At 42.4% G+C, this 19,554-nt stretch overlaps 1 protein-coding gene across 2 annotated transcripts in view; it reads left to right on the top strand.

Annotated features, from left to right (window-relative positions):
- The window catches only part of galnt18a (UDP-N-acetyl-alpha-D-galactosamine:polypeptide N-acetylgalactosaminyltransferase 18a), a 146,414-nt gene that overhangs the window by 110,071 nt on the left and 16,789 nt on the right, over positions 1–19,554 (top strand). For both annotated transcript variants that reach the window (XM_087310267.1, NM_001130648.2), the window contains 1 exon segment: positions 827–922. In XM_087310267.1, coding sequence (XP_087166393.1) covers positions 827–922 — 96 coding nt within the window.

Genomic DNA, 19,554 nt, shown 5'->3' on the forward strand with positions numbered 1-19,554 from the left:
AAAAAGTGATTAGTTTACATCTTTATTCTTAAAAAAAGTACAATTTGCATAATTACAAAAATACAGTGGGTTTACTTACATTATTTTTGTAGAGTCAACTTGTTGGTTTTAAGACAATCAGTTTACTCGCTTTATGTAATAAATCACTCTTTAAAGTGTATAATCCCAACCCAACATTGCATATCTTGCGATGTGACTGATGTGGACACACACATTGCGATATTGATGCTCAAATGAATTATTGAGCAGCACTACAATAAATTATCATTTTATAATTTAATCATTTACCATTTGAAAATTCTTTCACAAATATCTAAAGCAGATATTTGTCTAAACGCAGAAAGCCTTGTCATATTGAATTAAACTCTGGCATAATTATATAACAACTCAGTCAAAATTAATAATTTAGCTTGACAGCGTATTACCACTTAGAGACATTTTTATCTGATAGATGACTTAATGTCTCATAATCTAAAGTGATGGAAATGGTTTTCACTAAGTATTATTTTTTGATACCCGAGGCCTGCCGCTTCTTCATTCAGCACAATGCAAGACCAACAGAGCAGTTTTCCTAATTGGCATTCTTTTGTAGAATAGCATAATTAACATCTTTAGTGTGAAGACAAAGGAAAGCTGAGCTCTAGGGCAATTTCACACTCTGGCCATTAGCAGACAGAGGAAGAAAGATGTTTTTTTTTTTTTTTTTTTTTTGCATCAATCCATCTCGTCCTCTATGGTCCTTGCAGTTTATTTAGCATGTCTTTGTGTGTGTGTGTGTGTGTGTGTGTGTGTGTGTGTGTGTGTTTGTGTGTTTGCTTACATGTAGCTGAGGAACAGCCTGAGGCCGGATCTTTGTGTGGATCAAGGTCCTGACTCCGACAACATTCCCATTCTGTACATCTGCCATGGCCTGACGCCTCAGGTTAGTGTCCAGTCCACTGCACCTTCTGGCTTTCATGCCTTTTTCAGCCCTCAAGAGTGCGTGTAACTCATTTATATATACTGTAAGTGTTCGTGTCCAACTGCATCACGTCTCCTGCTCTCTCTGTATTGTATCTGCACAGTGTGTGATCTTAAAGGCTTTTAATATTGTATTTTTGGCCTAGAGATCAAATAGGGGAATAAAGTGTGGAAAAATAGGCTTATAAAACAGTAAAACTTGCTTTAAACCTTCAGTAACTGTGTGAGTACATGGCTAAATGTTTTAAGAACATGTTTGTTAGCTAAAGCTGCAACCTTTTAAATTTAGCATTGCTGTATGAGCACTTGGATGAATATTTAAAAACCTTGAAATGATACATTTACAACATTTTAAGATTTAACATGCCTGTGAGCACATCTGTGAACATTTTAGAGGATGTTTGCTAACCGTTAAGTTAAAGTTTAAAGGTTCCATATACTGCATTGGTTTAATAAGTTGAATTGTTCTCTGCATAGTAGGTTTATGGGCTTCGGTAAGTAAAAAAATCACCAGAAATGGTTTTAGAAGCTCATTTATTGCTCCGTAAAATACACATAGAATCAGAAGGTCCATGATTGACCATATATGGTTTGTATTGTTAATAATAAAGAGATCAGAGTAATGTTAACCTATTTTGCTTACCAGATCTACTGTGGATAAAGGCTAAATTATAACTAAACTTGACAAAAGAGAGTGATTGAGATGTATTGCATTGTAATTTAAAGCTACTGTCAAAGAAAACACAGCCAGGAATTAAAATCAACCTCTGTATGAGCAGATGACAGTTAAGCTGGGGAATTTGGGAGGATTCAGCAGTCTACATATGTTTGTTAAAAAATACACATCAAATTTTACAATAAACGTGATAAATTAACAAAAGATATAACGTTTGAGGTTACAGAAGTAACCCTTCGTTCCCCGAGGAGGGGAACGGAAGTGCCATGAATGGGAGGATTCGGATCAGAAGCCGCTTATCTGGAGAGTATTGAACGGGCCAATGAATGAAATTAATTGGCAGCGTAAGCTTGCGCAGGTGTGCGACATCTGCAATTATCTCAGCATATAAGCACACCTGAAGCCAGCAGACGCCATCCTTTTAAGCTGAAGAGACTTTCAAACAGCTAAGGGACAGTCATTATGGCGACGGAATATGGCACTTCCGTTCCCCTCCTCGGGGAACGAAGGGTTACTTCTGTAACCTCGAACGTTCCCCTTCGGTTGGGGAACTTCAGTGCCATGAATGGGAGAATATGGAAAGCGCCATAATGACTGCACCTTACCAACACCCCCGATGAGGAGATAGTCAAGCAAGCGTGACGCACCCACATCATGGGGGGCGCGGTCCTCCAACGTGTCCCTGGCCCTAATTTATCCTACTTCAACAGAAGTTTTACGGATTTAGATATATTTTTTGGGAAGTCGTGAGCATCTAGATAATTCTAGGAAATACGACAGTACGTTGGGAAGCGTGCAATCCCGATAGGGAGGACGCTGCGGAGGCCATCCGTTACCCAAGGGGGGGATAGATGGCAGAATTTACCTATGGACTAGCCCTAAAAAGGGGGAGTACGCATAGCAAAGAGTGGTTAGCGGAGAGGGAAGACACGGGTCCGCCCAGGGGGGGGACTTAACCGTGGCGGAATAAGCATATGGGATCGCCTAGTGGGGATCACGCATAGCAGGCACCTATACCCAAAACGCGGGCTGACCAGCGGGCAGACCTACAACGTAGTGGGCCAGCAAGTGACTCCTCCGCTGAGTCAGTGCTGGGGGCCACGGAGGAATCTGCAGGGCTCACCTAACGGGGAACTTTACTGACAGATAAAAAAGGCGCACGTACCTCCGTGTTAGGGAGAATGGCGCAGCAAGCGTGTTTCAACACCCTACCGAGTTGTCTCCTCAATCACCAAAGGGTTACCTAATACCCTTGAGGAAACCGGCTCCACTCGCAGATTGTAAAACCTTGCAAATGTGTTGGGTGTCGCCCAGCCCGCAGCTCTACAGATGTCTGTTAGAGAGGCGCCGCGTGCACGCGCCCAAGAGGATGCAACGCTCCGAGTGGAGTGTGCACGTACTCCCGGGGGACACGGCTGACCTCGACTCGAATAAGCGAGTGAAATGGCATCCACAATCCAGTGGGATAATCTTTGTTTCGATACGGCACTTCCCTGCTGCCGACCGCCATAACAGACAAAGAGCTGCTCAGATGATCTAAAATTCTGAGCACGGTCCACATAAATGCGCAGAGCGCGAACTGGACAAAGTAAAGAAAGGGCTGGGTCTGCCTCCTCCGGGGGCAGCGCTTGCAGGTTCACTACCTGATCTCTAAAGGGGGTGGTAGGAACCTTGGGCACATAACCGGGGCGGGGTCTCAGGATAACGTGAGAGTAATCCGGCCCGAATTCCAGGCACGAGTCACTGACCGAAAATGCCTCCAGGTCCCCGACCCTCTTGATGGAGGCCAACGCAACCAGCAGAGCTGTCTTCAGGGACAGAAATCTTAGAGATACTGATTCGAGTGGCTCAAAGGGATCGGATCGCAGACTCGTGAGAACGAGGGCGAGATCCCAAGAGGGCATGAGAGGGGGGCGAGATCGATTAATTCGCCTAGCACCCCTAAGGAACTGGATGACCAGGTTATGCTTTCCCACGGTGCCGCCAGCTACCGCGCTATGATAAGCGGAGATGGCGGCCACGTAAACCTTGAGAGTGGAGGGCGACAGCCTGCTGTCCAACTTCTCTTGAAGGAAAGAGAGCACAACACTAATCTGGCAATTTCGGGGGTCTTCTCTGTGAGAGACGCACCATTCAGTGAATAGACTCCACTTCAGGGCGTAGGCGCGCCTCGTGGAGGGGGCTCTAGCCTGAGTGATGGTATTAACCACCGCAGTCGGTAGGTTACCTAAGTCTTCCTCGCGTCTAGGGACCACACGTGGAGGTTCCAAAGATCGGGGCGAGGGTGCCAGATGGTGCCCTGTCCCTGAGAGAGTAGGTCCTCTCTCAAAGGGATCCGCCAGGGGAGGGCCGTCGCGAGGAGTGAGAGCTCTGATATCCAGGTCCGGTTGGGCCAAAGGGGCGCAACTAGCAGAACCTGTTCCTCGTCCTCCCTGACCTTGCACAGAAACTGCGCGAGCAGGCTCACTGGGGGAAACGCATACTTGCGCATGCCCCGAGGCCAGCTGTGGGCCAGTGCATCCGTGCAGAGAGAGCCCTCGGTCAGGGAAAAAAACAACTGGCAGTGAGCGTTCTCGGGGGAAGCAAACAGATCGATCTGGGCCTCCCCGAATCGCGCCCATATCAGCTGAACAGACTCGGGGTGGAGTCTCCATTCTCCAGGGCGTAACAGCTGTCGTGAGAGCGCATCGGCTGCACGATTGAGCGTGCCTGGGACGTGAATGGCGCGCAGCGATTTCAGCCGCGGGTGACTCCAGAGGAGCAGACGGCGGGCGAGCTGAGACATGCGGCGAGAGCGCATACCCCCCATGCGGTTGATATACGCCGCCGCCGCCATACTGTCCGTCCTGACCAGCACGTGTTGCCGCTCCAGCACCGGTAAAAAGCGGTGGAGAGCGAGGAACACTGCCAACAGCTCTAGGCGATTGATATGCCAATGCAGCTGGGCACCCTTCCAGAGGCCCGCAGCCGCATGCCCGCGACACATGGCCCCCCAACCCGTGTTGGAAGCGTCTGTTGAAACAACAACATGGCTGGACGCCTGTCCTAGAGGCACACCGGCCTGTAGGAACGAGGGGTCGTTCCAAGGGCTGAGGGCGCGGCGACACAGCGCAGTAACCGAGACCCGGTGTGTGCCCGTGTGCCATGCGCGTCTGGGGACCCGATCGTGAAGCCAGTGCTGAAGTGGTCTCATATGGAGCAACCCGAGCGGCGTGACGGCGGCTGCGGATGCCATATGCCCCAGGAGCCTCTGAAAGAACTTCAGTGGGACCACTAGTTTGCTGTCGAGCTCCCTCAGACAGTTCAGCAACAGGCGAGCGCGTTCCTCGGAGAGGTGCGCTACCATGGTGATCGAGTCCAGCTCCATCCCGAGAAAAGAAATCCTCTGCACGGGGGCGAGTTTGCTCTTTTCTCGGTTGACCTGAAGCCCCAGTAGGCGGAGATGCCGAAGCACCTTGTCCCTGTGCATAATCAATTGCTCCCGCGAGTGGGCTAAAATCAGCCAGTCGTCGAGATAATTGAGTATGCGAATGCCCGCGAGCCGAAGGGGCGCTAGGGCACCCTCCGCGAGTTTGGTGAAGACCCGCGGAGACAGAGAGAGCCCGAAGGGGAGGACCTTGTACTGCCACGCTCGACCCTCGAACGCAAACCGCAGAAATTGGCGGTGGCGTGGAAGAATGGAGACATGGAAATACGCGTCCTTCAGGTCTATGGCTGCAAACCAATCCCGAGGACGAACGCATTGGAGAATGCGCCTCTGCGTGAGCATTCTGAACGGCAGCTTGTGCAGACAGCGGTTCAAAACGCGCAGATCTAGGATTGCCCGTGACCCACCGCTCTTTTTGGGTACGATGAAGTATGGGCTGTAAAACCCACTCTCCATCTCGGCTGGAGGAACCGGCTCGATTGCACCCTTCGCCAGGAGGGCAGCAATCTCCTCTCGCAAGACAGGGGCGGACAGGGGGTTGACCCTGGAGAAATACACGCCCGTAAACTTGGGGGGCCGTTTCGCGAACTGAATCGCGTAACCGAGTCTGATTGTGCGTATGAGCCACCGCGAGGGGCTGGCCCGCGCTAACCAGGCAGGCAGAGCCCTCGCTAATGGAGTCATCGCTACAATCGCTGACGTTCCAGCGGTGGGGCAGCGCGGAGTGGGTGTGCTGATCCGGGAAGCACGAGGGTCCCGCGGAAGAGCTGGAGGAGAGCGATTCGCTCTGGCTCCGCACCCTGACTCCGGAGAGGGGGCTGGAGGGCTGAGGAAAGGGAGACCGTCCCCCCAGCGCTCGTGAGCCACTGGCGAAGCACGTAGAGTCTGCGAGCCGGAAGGCAGCGCGTCCCGGACTGGCAGAACTCGTGCAGTCACATCCGGGGAAGGGAAAAAGTGCTCTTTTACTGATGTTTTGGTGGCACTGAAAAGTACCGTTGTTATCGGGGCCCCGCCCTCCAGTGGGGAAAGAGCAAGTTTCCTCTTCTCCGGATGGCCTGTCTCAGGGACGCTTCGCGGTCCGTTTACCGGACTTAACGGCGCCCTGGGCAGAAGGGGCTGCCTGCTTTCGAGGTGAACGCCGCGCCCGCTTGGCCGGAGGCGCAGGCGGGGGCGGGGCAGCACTCGTTGGCGGGCGCCCTCGGCGAGGAACAGCGGAGGTGGATGGCTCGGCGGGCGGAGCGGGCTTACGGCCACGCCGATAGATGACATTGCCCATCGCATCCGACTGCTCTTTCACCGCCTTGAATTCCTGGGTGAATTCACCGACGGTGTCGCCGAACAGGCCAGCCTGGGATATGGGCGAGTCAAGAAAGCGAACTTTGTCAACGTCGCGCATATCGGCCAGGTTTAGCCAGAGGTGGCGTTCCTGAACCACAAGTGTGGACATCGTCCTCCCCAGCGCACACGCGGCGGACTTAGTAGTCCGAAGAGCATAGTCGGTCGCGGTGCGCAGCTCATGTAATAAGCTTGGGTTGGACCCGCCCTCGTGCAGCTCGGCCAGCGCCTGCGCTTGGTAGCGCTGGTAGGTGGCCATCGCGTGCAAAGCAGAAGCAGCCTGGCCCGCAGCCTTATAAGCTCTGGCTCCGAGGGAGGCAGACAACCTACAGGCTTTGGACGGGAGGCGGGGCAAACCCCGCCACGTAGAGGCGCCGCGCGGACAAAGATTGACCGCGATAGCGCGCTCCACTGACGGGATCGCCTCATACCCCCTGGCAGCTCCGCCGTCAAGGGCGGTGAGGGCGGAGGCACTCGCAGCACGGGCAGAGAAAGGTGCCCTCCAGGACTGCGTGAGCCTACTGTGCACTTCCGGGAAGAAGGGGACGAGAGGCTTCGAAGGCTTCGCCTTCTGGTCCTCTACGTAGCACCCATCTAGTCGGTCCGGCCGCGGAGCTGGGGGATAAACCATCTCCAACCCCACGGCCGAAGCAGCCCGGGAAAGCACGGCTAACATGTCCGCTTCAGGATCCGATTTGACAGCGCTCACCTGCCCGGAGGGGGCGAGCGGGTCCGGATCTTCGTCGGACAGTGAAAGCCCACCCTCCGATGCCGCGGAGGACATCTGATCTCCGGTGTCAGCGAGTGTGAGAGCTACCATCTGGTTAGACGGATCACTCTCACCACCCGAAGCTTGGATGGAGCGCCGTGAGGAGCGAGAGGTCCGCGAGCCCGTGGGCGGCGGATTAGCTCCCGCTGAAACCCTCAGATCTGCCCGAGCGCCCGCTGCTTTTTTAGAGCAGGAGGCAACTGGGGTGGCTCGCTCTCTTGCGAAAGTTAGCCGCGATCTTAGCTGTGCAACGGTCATGGCATCGCAATGACGACATGAACCGCCCGCGAGCACCGCATTAACATGCTGGACCCCCAAACATGCAATGCAGTGATCGTGTCCATCATCCGGAGACAGGAAACCCCCGCATCCAGAAACGCACAGTCGGAGCGCCATCCTGAAAAGGACGTGCTGCACGACTGTGTTGCTCTTTTAGGAAAGTTGCAACTATACGCACCGCTCTGGAGGACCGGACCCAAAGAACCGCAGGCAAGGGAGTAACCCAGCTCGACCGTCTGCCACCGCGAAGACCCACTCTGGACCGGGAGACACACTCGTTCGCTCTGAAGTGCTGATCAGCAAGAGGAACCCTCATCGACTCACTCAGAAAGGATCTGAAGCGAAAAGGATGGCGTCTGCTGGCTTCAGGTGTGCTTATATGCTGAGATAATTGCAGATGTCGCACACCTGCGCAAGCTTACGCTGCCAATTAATTTCATTCATTGGCCCATTCAATACTCTCCAGATAAGCGGCTTCTGATCCGAATCCTCCCATTCATGGCACTGAAGTTCCCCAACCGAAGGGGAACTAAACTTACCTTATGCCTCTTCGGAGTAAAGAATAATAAATGTATAATCTGTAAACCTGACATTTTGCGTCCTGAGAGCAGTTTGAATGCCCCTCGTGCTGTCGTTGCCCAGTAACGAACAGTAAACAATTTGGTGCTCGTGTTTACAAAAAAAGTCCCTCGTACATAGTAAGCGAAATGTAAACGTAAAAATATTTGTAAAATAATAGTCTCAGAGCTTTTTCATGATCTTACACCTTGATGACATGGTTGCTTGTCAGGTCCGGATGAACGACCCAAATTAGGCGTACATGCAAATGCAGAGGGCATGGGTATGAGTCTCATCACAGTTTGTTTTTTCTTCTGATTGGCCCATTGCCCTCCGGGGTTTTACACTCTTGGAATTTAAATGAAAACGAGGAAACAGTGGTGTGTGGGACTTACAAGCTGCATCTCAAATGGCACACTATACACTATGCACTCTTGCACTTACACACTCAGACGGATAGTATATGTATGTAGTGTCCATCATTACACACTTAATTTAAGCGGCTGAATGAGTGCATCATCCGGGTAATTAAAGTGTGTGAACACACTACTTACACTATTTATACTACAAAATTGGGTAGAATAGTGCATAAGTATGCAATTTGGGATGCAGCTACAGTATGCCCACTTCTATATATTGCCCTACTAAAAAAAAAGTGCTTAAACTTTCAGGCTGATTTCCAGCCTGGTCTTAGCTGGTCAGGCTGGGAGATGACCAGCTAAAACTAGCTTCACAAGCCTAGCCAGGCTGGAAGCCCAGCCAAAACTAGCTATGTCCAGCTTAAACCAGGCTGGTCAAGCTGTTTTTAGCTGGTCATTTTCAGCCTGACCAACTAAGACCAAGCTGTAAACCAGTTAAAACCAGCCAACCAGCTTAGGCTGGTTTAAGCTACTTTTTTCAGTAGGGTGATCTTTATTATTCTACTATGCCTTGATATACTCAGATATCTTTAATATCTAACATACCTGCATGAGCACATAGATGAATATTTAAAAACATGTGGCTAATTGTAATGATACATACAGTATACAGCATTTTAAGATTTAATATGCCTGTGAGCACATCTGTGAACATTTTAGAGGATGTTTGCTGACTGTTAAGTTGAAGATACAACTTTTTAATATCTAATGTACCTATATGCACACATGTATACATATTTAACAACATGTCTACACTACCTGACAAAAGTCTTATCGTTGATCCCACTTGTAAGAGCAACAAATTCTAACTTGACCAGTTGAAAAAGTGGCAGAAGGTTGATTTTTTTTTCAGATGAATCATCTGTCGAACTGCATCCCAATCATCACCAAAACTGCAAAAGACCCATTGGAACCTGCATGAACCCAATATTCTTACAGAAATCAGTCAAGTTTGGTGAAGGAAAAATCGTGGTTTGGGGTTACATTCAGAATGGGGCACACAACAGTAGATAGCAACATAAACAGCCTGAGGTATCAAGACATTTGTGCTGCTCACTACATTACAAACCACAGAAGAGGGCAAATTCTTCAGCAGGTTAGCGCTCCTTCTCTTACTTCAGCCTCCACATCACAGTTTCTGAAAGCAAAAAAGGTCAAGGTGCTCCAGGATTGACCAGCCCAGTCCCCAGAAATTAACATTATTGAGCATGTCTGGGGTAAGATGACGGAGAGGCATTAAAGATGAATCCAAAGAATGTTGAGGAACTCTGGGAGCCCTGCAAGATCGCTTTCTTTGCCATTCCAGATGACTTTATTATTAATTTACATCTCTGAGTCATTGTACACAATATTTATTTTTCCACTTCACCATGACTTCATATTCTACACTGTACATTATTTCTGTTAAGTGACAAGACTTTTGTTTCAGCAAATTCAGACCTTACTGTGCTAATTAAATAATTAAAATCAAGACATGATCATATTTTATTTTGGTAAAATAAGCATCATCTAGAGGCCTTTGCCTTTCAAATAAGCCCCTTCTGACACCAAATGATCAACTAGAAGAAAAGGTATTATTAGTTGTTCCTAAAACTTGAACGACTAGACTTTTGTCAGGTATGATAATTGCTAAACTACAACTTTTTAAGTTGTGACATGCCTGTGAGCACATGTGAATGTTTTAGATCATGTTTGCTAACCGCTAAGTTAAAGGTAAACTTTTTAATATAAAAAATGCCTGTATACACTAATTACATCTCAATTTCTTTTTAAATTTATCACTGCGTTCAATGAGATTGGCATTATGTTTTCAAGCATTTTTACCAGCAGCTAAGCCACAGTTTCAATGTATTAGCATTTAGCATGTGAGTATGGGTTCATGGATAAATGCTTTGTGACAAGTGCATTTACCGTTAAGCTCCAAGAGCAACTTTTTAACATTTAACATGCCAGTACGGGCACATGGATGAATGCTTTATGACATGTGCATTAACCGTTAAGCCCTATGTGCAATTGTTCAACATTTAACATAGTAGCATGGGTACATGGATGAGTGTTTAAAAACAAGTGATAGCCACAAAGCTTAAGCTACAGTAGGTTGTTCGATCATATGATGGAAGATTTAAAAACATAGGCATTAAGCTGAAGCTACAAAAATGTAATATTTAGCATATGATCACATGGGTGAACGTTTTAGAGCAACAGCTACACTAAAGCTACAACTTTTAACAAGTTTATATCCTCCAAATCTCAGTTAGCATTTTGTTGTTTTGAGTTTCAATTTTGTAATTCCGACATTACGTCTAGTAATTCTGCATTTACATCCGGCAGTATTGACTTTTTTTCATAGATGGACTATAAAATGTATTTTATTTACTTCTCACAACAGTGAGTATATGTGTTCTCACAGTTCATGTCTTGTAATTCTGAGAAAAAAGTTAGATATAATCTCAAAACCTAAACCTCGAAATAGGCAGGAGTTTATTTACAATTGCATGACAAAGAAGTCAGAAGTTTCACAGAGTTTTAGCTTTTTGTGTTCAAACTTGGAATCTGTTTGGCTGAAAAAAATATCTTTATTTTATGCTATTTATTTTAGAGCAAACACATAAATATTGCGATATCAAAAGCTGAAATACACAAAGATTGAATTTTATAGCTCTGCCATTCATCCCTGTACTGTTCAAAGGCTCTGCACACTTCAGTTGTTTAATTCATGCTGAAAATGTGAGTTAAAAGACATTTCCTCGTCTATGAAGATTTCTCTTTTATGAAGATTTGGCTTCAGCATCTTCTTGTATGTGCTTGGCTTGCTTTCTGTTGCAATTGATCTCAGTGTTTCACAGTGACACATTGTCAATATTTGCAACCCATAAAGGCATCATCGTATTTTATAAAAAGTCTTCATTGTTTTATGCTGATGCCAGAAATATGAATTTTTGAACAGTTGTGCTGCTTGAGGCAATACAGTCAGGACTTTTTTGTTATTATCATGTATCATCACACCATCTTATTCTACAATAAATGTTATCCTGCAAAAATAGTGTAAAGTAAAAAAGTCGGCTCTCCAGAAAATAATTAATTAGTAGAATTACTATTATTATCATGAATTCTTAAAAAGCCCCTATTATGCATTATAAAAGGTCACAATTACAGGCCGCAATTAAAACTTAAAACACACAGTTAAACACATATTTTGCAAACTACACAAAACGAGAAAACAAATTTAATTAAACATGATATGATGCGGAGGAAGAAGAAACCATATGGTCCATATGAACTGTAACAGTTACTGACAAAGTCCCTGTCAAAGTCTGACCAAAGCCTATACATAATAGTCTCTGCTGCTCCTTCAATAGCAAACGGCTGTCAAGTCCTGCATGTTGCAGGGTAGGTTATTGTATCAAAAATCTGAAAAAAATAACTGGAACAAACACAGCACTAGGTTGGCTATAAAGTGGTATTGTTGTGAAAATGAACATTAACCCTTTATTCACGCAGCCGAATCTCCATCTGTCAGTGATGGTCATCTTCGTGTCATGATCAGTCCCATGATATTGTCTGTAGGGACAGGCACGTTTACATTTTACCGGATCTATTACTACGTATTTGGTGATGTATCGACGTCAGTGCGTTCAGGCAAAAGATCCTAACCCAACAAGATTTATTTATTCGACTCTGAGTCGACTATTCTGTTAAAGAATCAATAGTTTTAAAAACAGTGCACGATCGTGCACGTTTTTTAAAACGGTAGCACGATCATCTCACAACAAGAAGGTCAGTTGGGTAGGTTGGCATTTCTGTGTAAAGTTTGCATGTTCTCGTCGTGATCACGTGGGTTTCCTCTGGGTACTCTGGATAAGTTGGTGGTTCATTACGCTTTGGCGACCCCAGATTAATAAAGGGACTAATCCAAAAATTAAATAAATGTATAATATAATATAATATAATATAATATAATATAATATAATATAATATAATATAATATAATATAATATATTAATTTCTAAGTATAATGAAATATAATGTTTTTTTCTCTTTTTTTCATGGAATTATTGTATTAAATATATAATTTTTAAAAATGTTAAATAAAAAAATATTTAATATTATATTGTTTTATCACAAATAACAACTATTTTAAATAATTAAAACAAATTATCACTATTTTATATCCTTTAAATTAAAATGTTTATATATTTGTCTAATATATGTAATTGCATATATATTATTGTAAATATATAATATATAATTGTTATCGTAAAGTATTTTGGGATGTATAATTATATATTGTAGAATATAAATATATATACACTCGTTAAAATATACATTTTTGAACAGTTGCAGCTGCAACATTTGAGGAAATCCAGACAGGTTTTTTCATTATGTTCACGAGTGTATTACACCATCAGGTTCCAAAATAAATGTTATCCTGCAATAATAGTGCTACAAAAAGTCGGCTTTATAATTTCTATTATTATCATTCTTTCTTAATAAAATAAAATAAAATAAAATAAAATAAAATAAAATATAATATAATATAATATAATATAATATAATATAATATATTTATTGTAATGAAAATATAAATAATTTTAAATTGTTAAATAAAAAATTATTGTTTATTATACTACAGTATATTAGATTGTGGTATCAAAATAACAATATGTAATAAAGTAATTATGAAAAAAATATTTTTTTTATTTTTTATTATTAAAATGTTCAATTAAAATTTGAAATAGGATATATAATTGTTATCGTAAAACATTAAAGGATGTATAAATATATATTTTAGAATATAATTATATACACACATTAAAATAAGAATTTTATATGAACAGTTGCAGCTGCTATATTTGAGGCAATCCAGACAGGTTTTTTCATTATTATCACGATTGTATTACACCACCAGGTTCCACAATAAATGAAATCCTGGAAAAATAGTGTTAAAAAATAGGGAGCTTTAGCCATAAAGCATGGACTCTCTGGGGGAATTGGGATTTCGACAGATTCCAGCGCTATAATGAATCTCAATAAAGAGCAATGACTTAGAACACAAGCAGGGAGGCTGTTTCTCCACCACAGGCATCATTTAGATGAGGAAGGATTGTAGATTCTGAATGTTTGTCAGAGAAATATAAATGAGAGCGAGGGAAAGAGGGAGAACGGCAGCGTCAGCATGATTTTAACTACTTGCTCGGGTCTTTTACACCTGCTGAATTCATATCCATGTGCTTTCACTTCTCCTATGGCAGTCGACACAATGGTGCAGAGCAGAGCTCTTTAATCTGTTCACTTTCTGTTCTTGCTGCTTCCAAACTTTCTGGAAGTGCTTGAGAACATGTGAATTATCAGCATTGCTAATTAATTACAGGATATTGTTTTGATGTAGGGGTGACACGTCGCTCAGTGGTTAACACTGTCGCCTTACAGCAAGAAGGTCACTGGTTTGAGTCCTGGCTTGGTCTGTTGGCATTTCTGTGTGGAGTATCTGCTGAGTAAAACACATGCTGGAATAGTTAGCGGTTCATTCCGATGTGGCGCCCCCTGATAACAAAGGGACTAAGCCAAAGGAAAATTAATGAATGGATGTTTTAATGTACCACGTCTGGCTTTTTGGTTAATCTAAGTCTTTTAATACTTATTATTCCTGTTCTTATTCAAATGTCTGCTGATGTTGTTGTTGGTTTGTATTTTTTTTACAAATACAAAAATGACTTTTTTTATTATATTGATGTACACATGATTCACTGTTTTTTCTGTTCTATTATGGTCCATTTTATTGGTACAAAATAACTAATGTTTCTTACAATTATCAGTGCTGAAGCTATTTTAATTGTAAAAACGTAATTGCCAACAAAAGCTATTATTTTTAACATTCTTTTTTTATTAAAAAAATCCCATTTTTACTACATATATTTTACTGTGTCGTGGTACCTGGTTTAACATCCACCCATCCACTGTCTAAAACATATGCTGGATAAGTTGGTGGTTCATTCAGCTGTGGTGACCACTGATGAATAAAGGGAATAAGCCGAAGGAAAATGAATAAATGAATATTCTACTGTATATTGTAATTCCATTACACTTACAGTACACATACACACCACTTTACCAGCAGCCAGAATGTACTCCACCATTATTATTTTATCTCGCGTCTCTTTGCGCACTTAAACTGACACCTAAAGCATTAAGGCGTTGATATAACGTGCAAGTAGGATTCTTTAAGGGAAAAAAAGTTTAAAACCTTAAAACTTAAAATTAATAAAAGCTATTTTATTTTTATATCATACATTTATATTGTAAAAACAGAATTGCAAATAAAAGCTATTATTTTTACTTTTTTTATCCAAAAATGCTAAATGTTAAATGTGTCACAATTTCCATGTTACTATAAAGCAAGGCAAAACTTTCTCAGTGCTGATAATTAAAGAGATTTTGTACTAATAAAAACGGATCATAATAGAAATGCAAATCATCATATTGTAATGATTTCTGAAAGATCATGTGACACTGACCCCTGGGGTAATGATGAGGAAAATCTGCTTTTAACCTCAACAAGGAAATTTGGAACTACATTTAATAGGAAAATAGTTCAAATTCTTATAATATCCCACAATTTCACAATTTTTGCTGTATTTTTTATCAACTTGGTGAGCAGAATTGATAAACCATCAACAAACTTTATTTTTTTAAACTGTTGACTGGTAATGTATGTATAATATATATATATATATATATATATGGTAATGTGTGTATATATATATTTATACACACACACACACACACACACATTTTTTATAAATCATAACAAAGACAAGTTAAATTACCTATTATATATTAAAACTATTATGTTTAAACATAGTTAAAAAAAGAGTTACAGTTTTAAAGGAGAGCTAATCATTTTGCCCTATTTACATGAAATTATAGATCAGTTATTATTCATATTATTCATATATTGTTTATATGAAAATGTACTACATATATTCTACTGTTTATTCTAAATCAATTACACTTACACATACACACAACTTTACCAGCAGCCAGAATGTATTCGCAGTAATGTTATTTCATCTCACGTCTCTTTGCGCACTTAAACAGACACTTGAAGCATTAAGGCGTTCTGATATAATGTGCAAGTATGGGCGTATAGATCAGTTCTCGTGCTGCTGGATGTGTTTTATCTTTAATGGGCCGTTAGACAATACCTCAGCTCGGCGGATGAACACTCAGCTCAGGGATTTGAGCATGTTGGAAATGAAGCAACGACACAGCTCACTTTTTCTTTCACTGTGACTCTCACATTCATTCAGCAAAATGAACATTGTTCCTATACAACAGCCATAAACCCTCTTGAAGCAGAAATGGTGTTTAGTGAGTCCCTGCAAGCTCAGTCCTTATTTTTTATCTCTTTTTTCTTTATGTTATTCCTCATCTCATTTCAGCTCTGCATCTTTTCCTTTTTAATTCAGTCACAGTTTCAGACCTCATCAACAGATCCTGAAGGATGTGCATTGTTTTCGTTTTGAATGAACGATTAGTTGTATAATGTGACCATTGAGATTTGTGTTCGCAGAGATTTTCATGTCAAGGTGCCCTGCACAAAAAAATTATAAATATTTGACTTGTTTGCACTGGTGCTTTTACAAAGTCAAACAGATCCGATTTTGACTGTAGACTTTGGTTTAATTATCGTAAAAGATTTACCTTGGCTGGCAGCTAGCTCTCTGTAACTTTCACATGGTCACACACTGAAGTTAAGCAGAGTTATGTCCGGTCAGTACCTGGATGGGCGACCACGTGCGAGAGCTAGGTTGCTGTTGGAAGTGGTGTTAGGGAAACCAGCCGGGGGTGCTCAACCTGTGGTCTGTGTGGGTCCTAATGTCCTATATTGATGGGGACTGTGCTGCCGTTTAATCTGAAGTGGCACCCTTTTTTTCTGTATCTGTAAAAGCTAAAATGTCTTATTTTTACTTTCTGTATCTATTTGAAAATTAAGAAAATGTAGTCTAAGGACAAACTTTTGTTTTTATAAATGAATGTTCATTTAAAAACGTTTACGATTAACGTATTATTTTACTGTCAGACGAGCAGGTTAAAGCTCACTGAATCTGCTGTTAATATCCAAGGTGACTTATCATCATGCCTAAAACAGAATTAAATTATTAAAGTGACGATCGGGCGCGGGTCGGGTGCGGATACGTATAACAGATAAAAAATATATGTGGGCTGGTGTCAGGTGGATGATTAGTATCAAGCCGTGGATTTGGGTGTCATTTTAGCTGAACCGTGCATCTTTATTGGGGATTCTATACTGCTCAGTGAGCCCCGACTTTCGGCCAAAAACCCCAGGATGCCTTTCGAAAAAGAGTAGGGGTTTAACCCCGGCATCCTTGCCAAATTTGCCCACTGGCCTCTGTCACAAAAAAACACTGGCAAATTTAAAAAAGATCTTCATTAGTTTGGCAGCAAACATGTTGCAAATCCTCACAACCAAAACACATTAAGAAAATGTGTTTTAAATTCTCACAATAGGGACAAATTAAGAAAGCATCCTATATTTTCTCACAACACATCAGAACAGGACGGAAACTAGCAAAAATGCTTCAAGGGGACCCAAAAAACTTGACGGACCCAGCTGGGATTTGCTTATTTTGCTGTGTCTATTGCTCAGTGAAGTTAGGTGATCTTTAAAAGGTTTTTATTATTATTATTTTTTTAACATACTTAATATTAGCTTAAATAAGCATAACCTAAATAACCGGGTCTATCACGATTTTGGGTCCCCTCGAAACATTTCCGTTGTGTTCCATGCTATTTGCATGTGTCGTGAGAAAATGCAGCACATTTTGTTAATTTGTTTGCATTGTGACGATTTGCAACACATATGCTGTCAAACTGATGATCTTTTATTAATTTGCTGGTGTTGTTTGTAATTGCATGTGTTTTCCTAAACTGCACAATGTAAAGCTCTCTGAGTCACTATAGGCATCCTTACTTGAGTCTCAGCATAAAGAATGGCAGCTTTCAAAAGATACCAGAAGATCTGAATCGATTTGCACCTGAAGAGAAGAGCAGAATACACCTTGTTCTGTATCAGATATTCCAAAACAGATCGTAACGCAACTTTTGAATCTGGGCGGTGTACAAATGTGTGTTTTGAGAGAAGTTGGCTTCGGCACGATGTGTCTAATCAATAATATTGTTAGCACTTTTCCAAGCTCAGGCTTTTGATGTGAAATATCAATCCATCCAGACACTGAAGAAGAAAATAACTGTGGGCATATTGCATGAAATGAAATCTTTCAGAAAGGGCTTGTTTTTTTGGTTAAGGCTGGGGTTTTAATGGATCGGGGCTATTGATTTAGGACTCGGTCCAACAAAATGTGCATTCAAAGCGAATGTTGAATATCTGAAAATTCTTTTTGTATTTGTCGAATACCGTCAGACAGTGTTCACATATGGAAATAGGAATAAATCCATTTAGTTTGAACCAGAATTAATAGAAACCAAAGAACTCCTTTTTTGTAAAGGGAAAGTTAAACTTGTAATTTTGCAACTACCAAAATGACTGTAGTTATGGATATATCACATGAAAATCATTATATTATGTGTGATGTTGCATGAAATTAAAAACTACAATAAAAATTGGCATCTTAGTTCTTTTTGCATGTATGGAAGTTGTCAAATTAACAAATAGAATAACTAAACCTAACTTGGTCAGTAATTTCCGCTTAAGTTAACTTTAAAATTCTGTGTTTCAACTATATTTTACTCATTCTGTTTGTACATTCAAAGACTATAGAATACACAAGAAGGGTCACTCGTATTTTTTTGAATGGGGAAAAGTGTAACTATCAATATGGTGATTAAAGCCCTGCCTACTAGTACAGGAGCCAATCATCGGTAGCTATATGGTGAAAAAAGACCGCCTTCTAGTACAGGAGCTAATTATTGATCGCTATAGACTGACGATACTCTGGGGGAGGGGCTTGGACCAGATGTTAATTTCCACCGATTTTGTTTGATTTGGACATTGAGTTGTTGTATTGATTCGTAATATGAAATTCAGACGTAAGCTTGGCCAGCAATTTTGGAGAATTTGATGTTTCATCATGCCAATAGAATGCCCGATCATACTGCCTGAGAGGTGTTTCAAAGATGGCCGCCGAGTGAAATGACTTGCCTTAAAGGGACTTTGGTACATTTTACTCAAAAAATGTAGCACTGATTTGAGTAAATTAGCTCCGAATGTTGCAAAACAACAAATAACCCCACAAATAAACCTGACTAAAAAAGCAATCCATCATGCATCCCTAGTGCATGATGGGAACACCAGTATGACTAAGTAAGGGTTATTCTGCTTTGATGTTCACTTAATGCATCAATGTAATAAAAAAAACTTGATAACAGATAGCTAAAGATAACAGAGCTGAACTTGACCATATTAAGCCTCATTCACACTACAAGCGACTTGTAGCGGCAAAGCGACAAGCGAAATTTCAATGGAGAGTGAGCAACTTCCGACGACCTTCGTCTATGTGAGGGACAGCAATCACTGGCGACCAGGTGGACGTGTCGATCGACGCAACAAAGTTGATGCCTCATTCACTCTAGCAGCAGCACTCTTGCTGCCCGTCGCTGTGAGTGGTGATCTACTGCAAACGCAGGTCTGTGTAGGTCTACAGCACAAAGAATACAACAGACCTCTGAGCGAGCTGAGAGAGGATCACGTAAGCTCTACTGGTGCTCATATTGGCTGTCGCTCAAGAAAGTCAATGTATATTTGCATAATGTTGAATGATTGTAAACTTTGTCCTGTCGCTCAACACGTCCACCTGGTCGCCAACAGTCGCTGTCACTCGTGTAAACGAAGGTGATCGGAAGTTGCTCACTTTGCCGCTGCGAGTGGCTCATAATGTAAATGAGGCTTGAGCATCCTTCAACTTTATACAAATGAAGAGCAACCTTCTTGAGCAACAGCCAATAGGAGCACCAGTAGAGCTCACGTGATCATCTCTAGGCTCTTTCAGAGGTTGGTTGTATTCTCCATGCTGTAGACCTACACAGACCTGTTTGCAGCAGGTTGCCACCCAGAATGACAGCTAGCTACAAAGTCGCTGTTATTGTGAAT

The sequence above is a fragment of the Danio rerio genome, chromosome 25 (genome assembly GCF_052040795.2).
Source record: "Danio rerio strain M-AB ecotype USA chromosome 25, GRCz13ab, whole genome shotgun sequence".
Classification (NCBI taxonomy): Eukaryota; Metazoa; Chordata; class Actinopteri; order Cypriniformes; family Danionidae; genus Danio; species Danio rerio.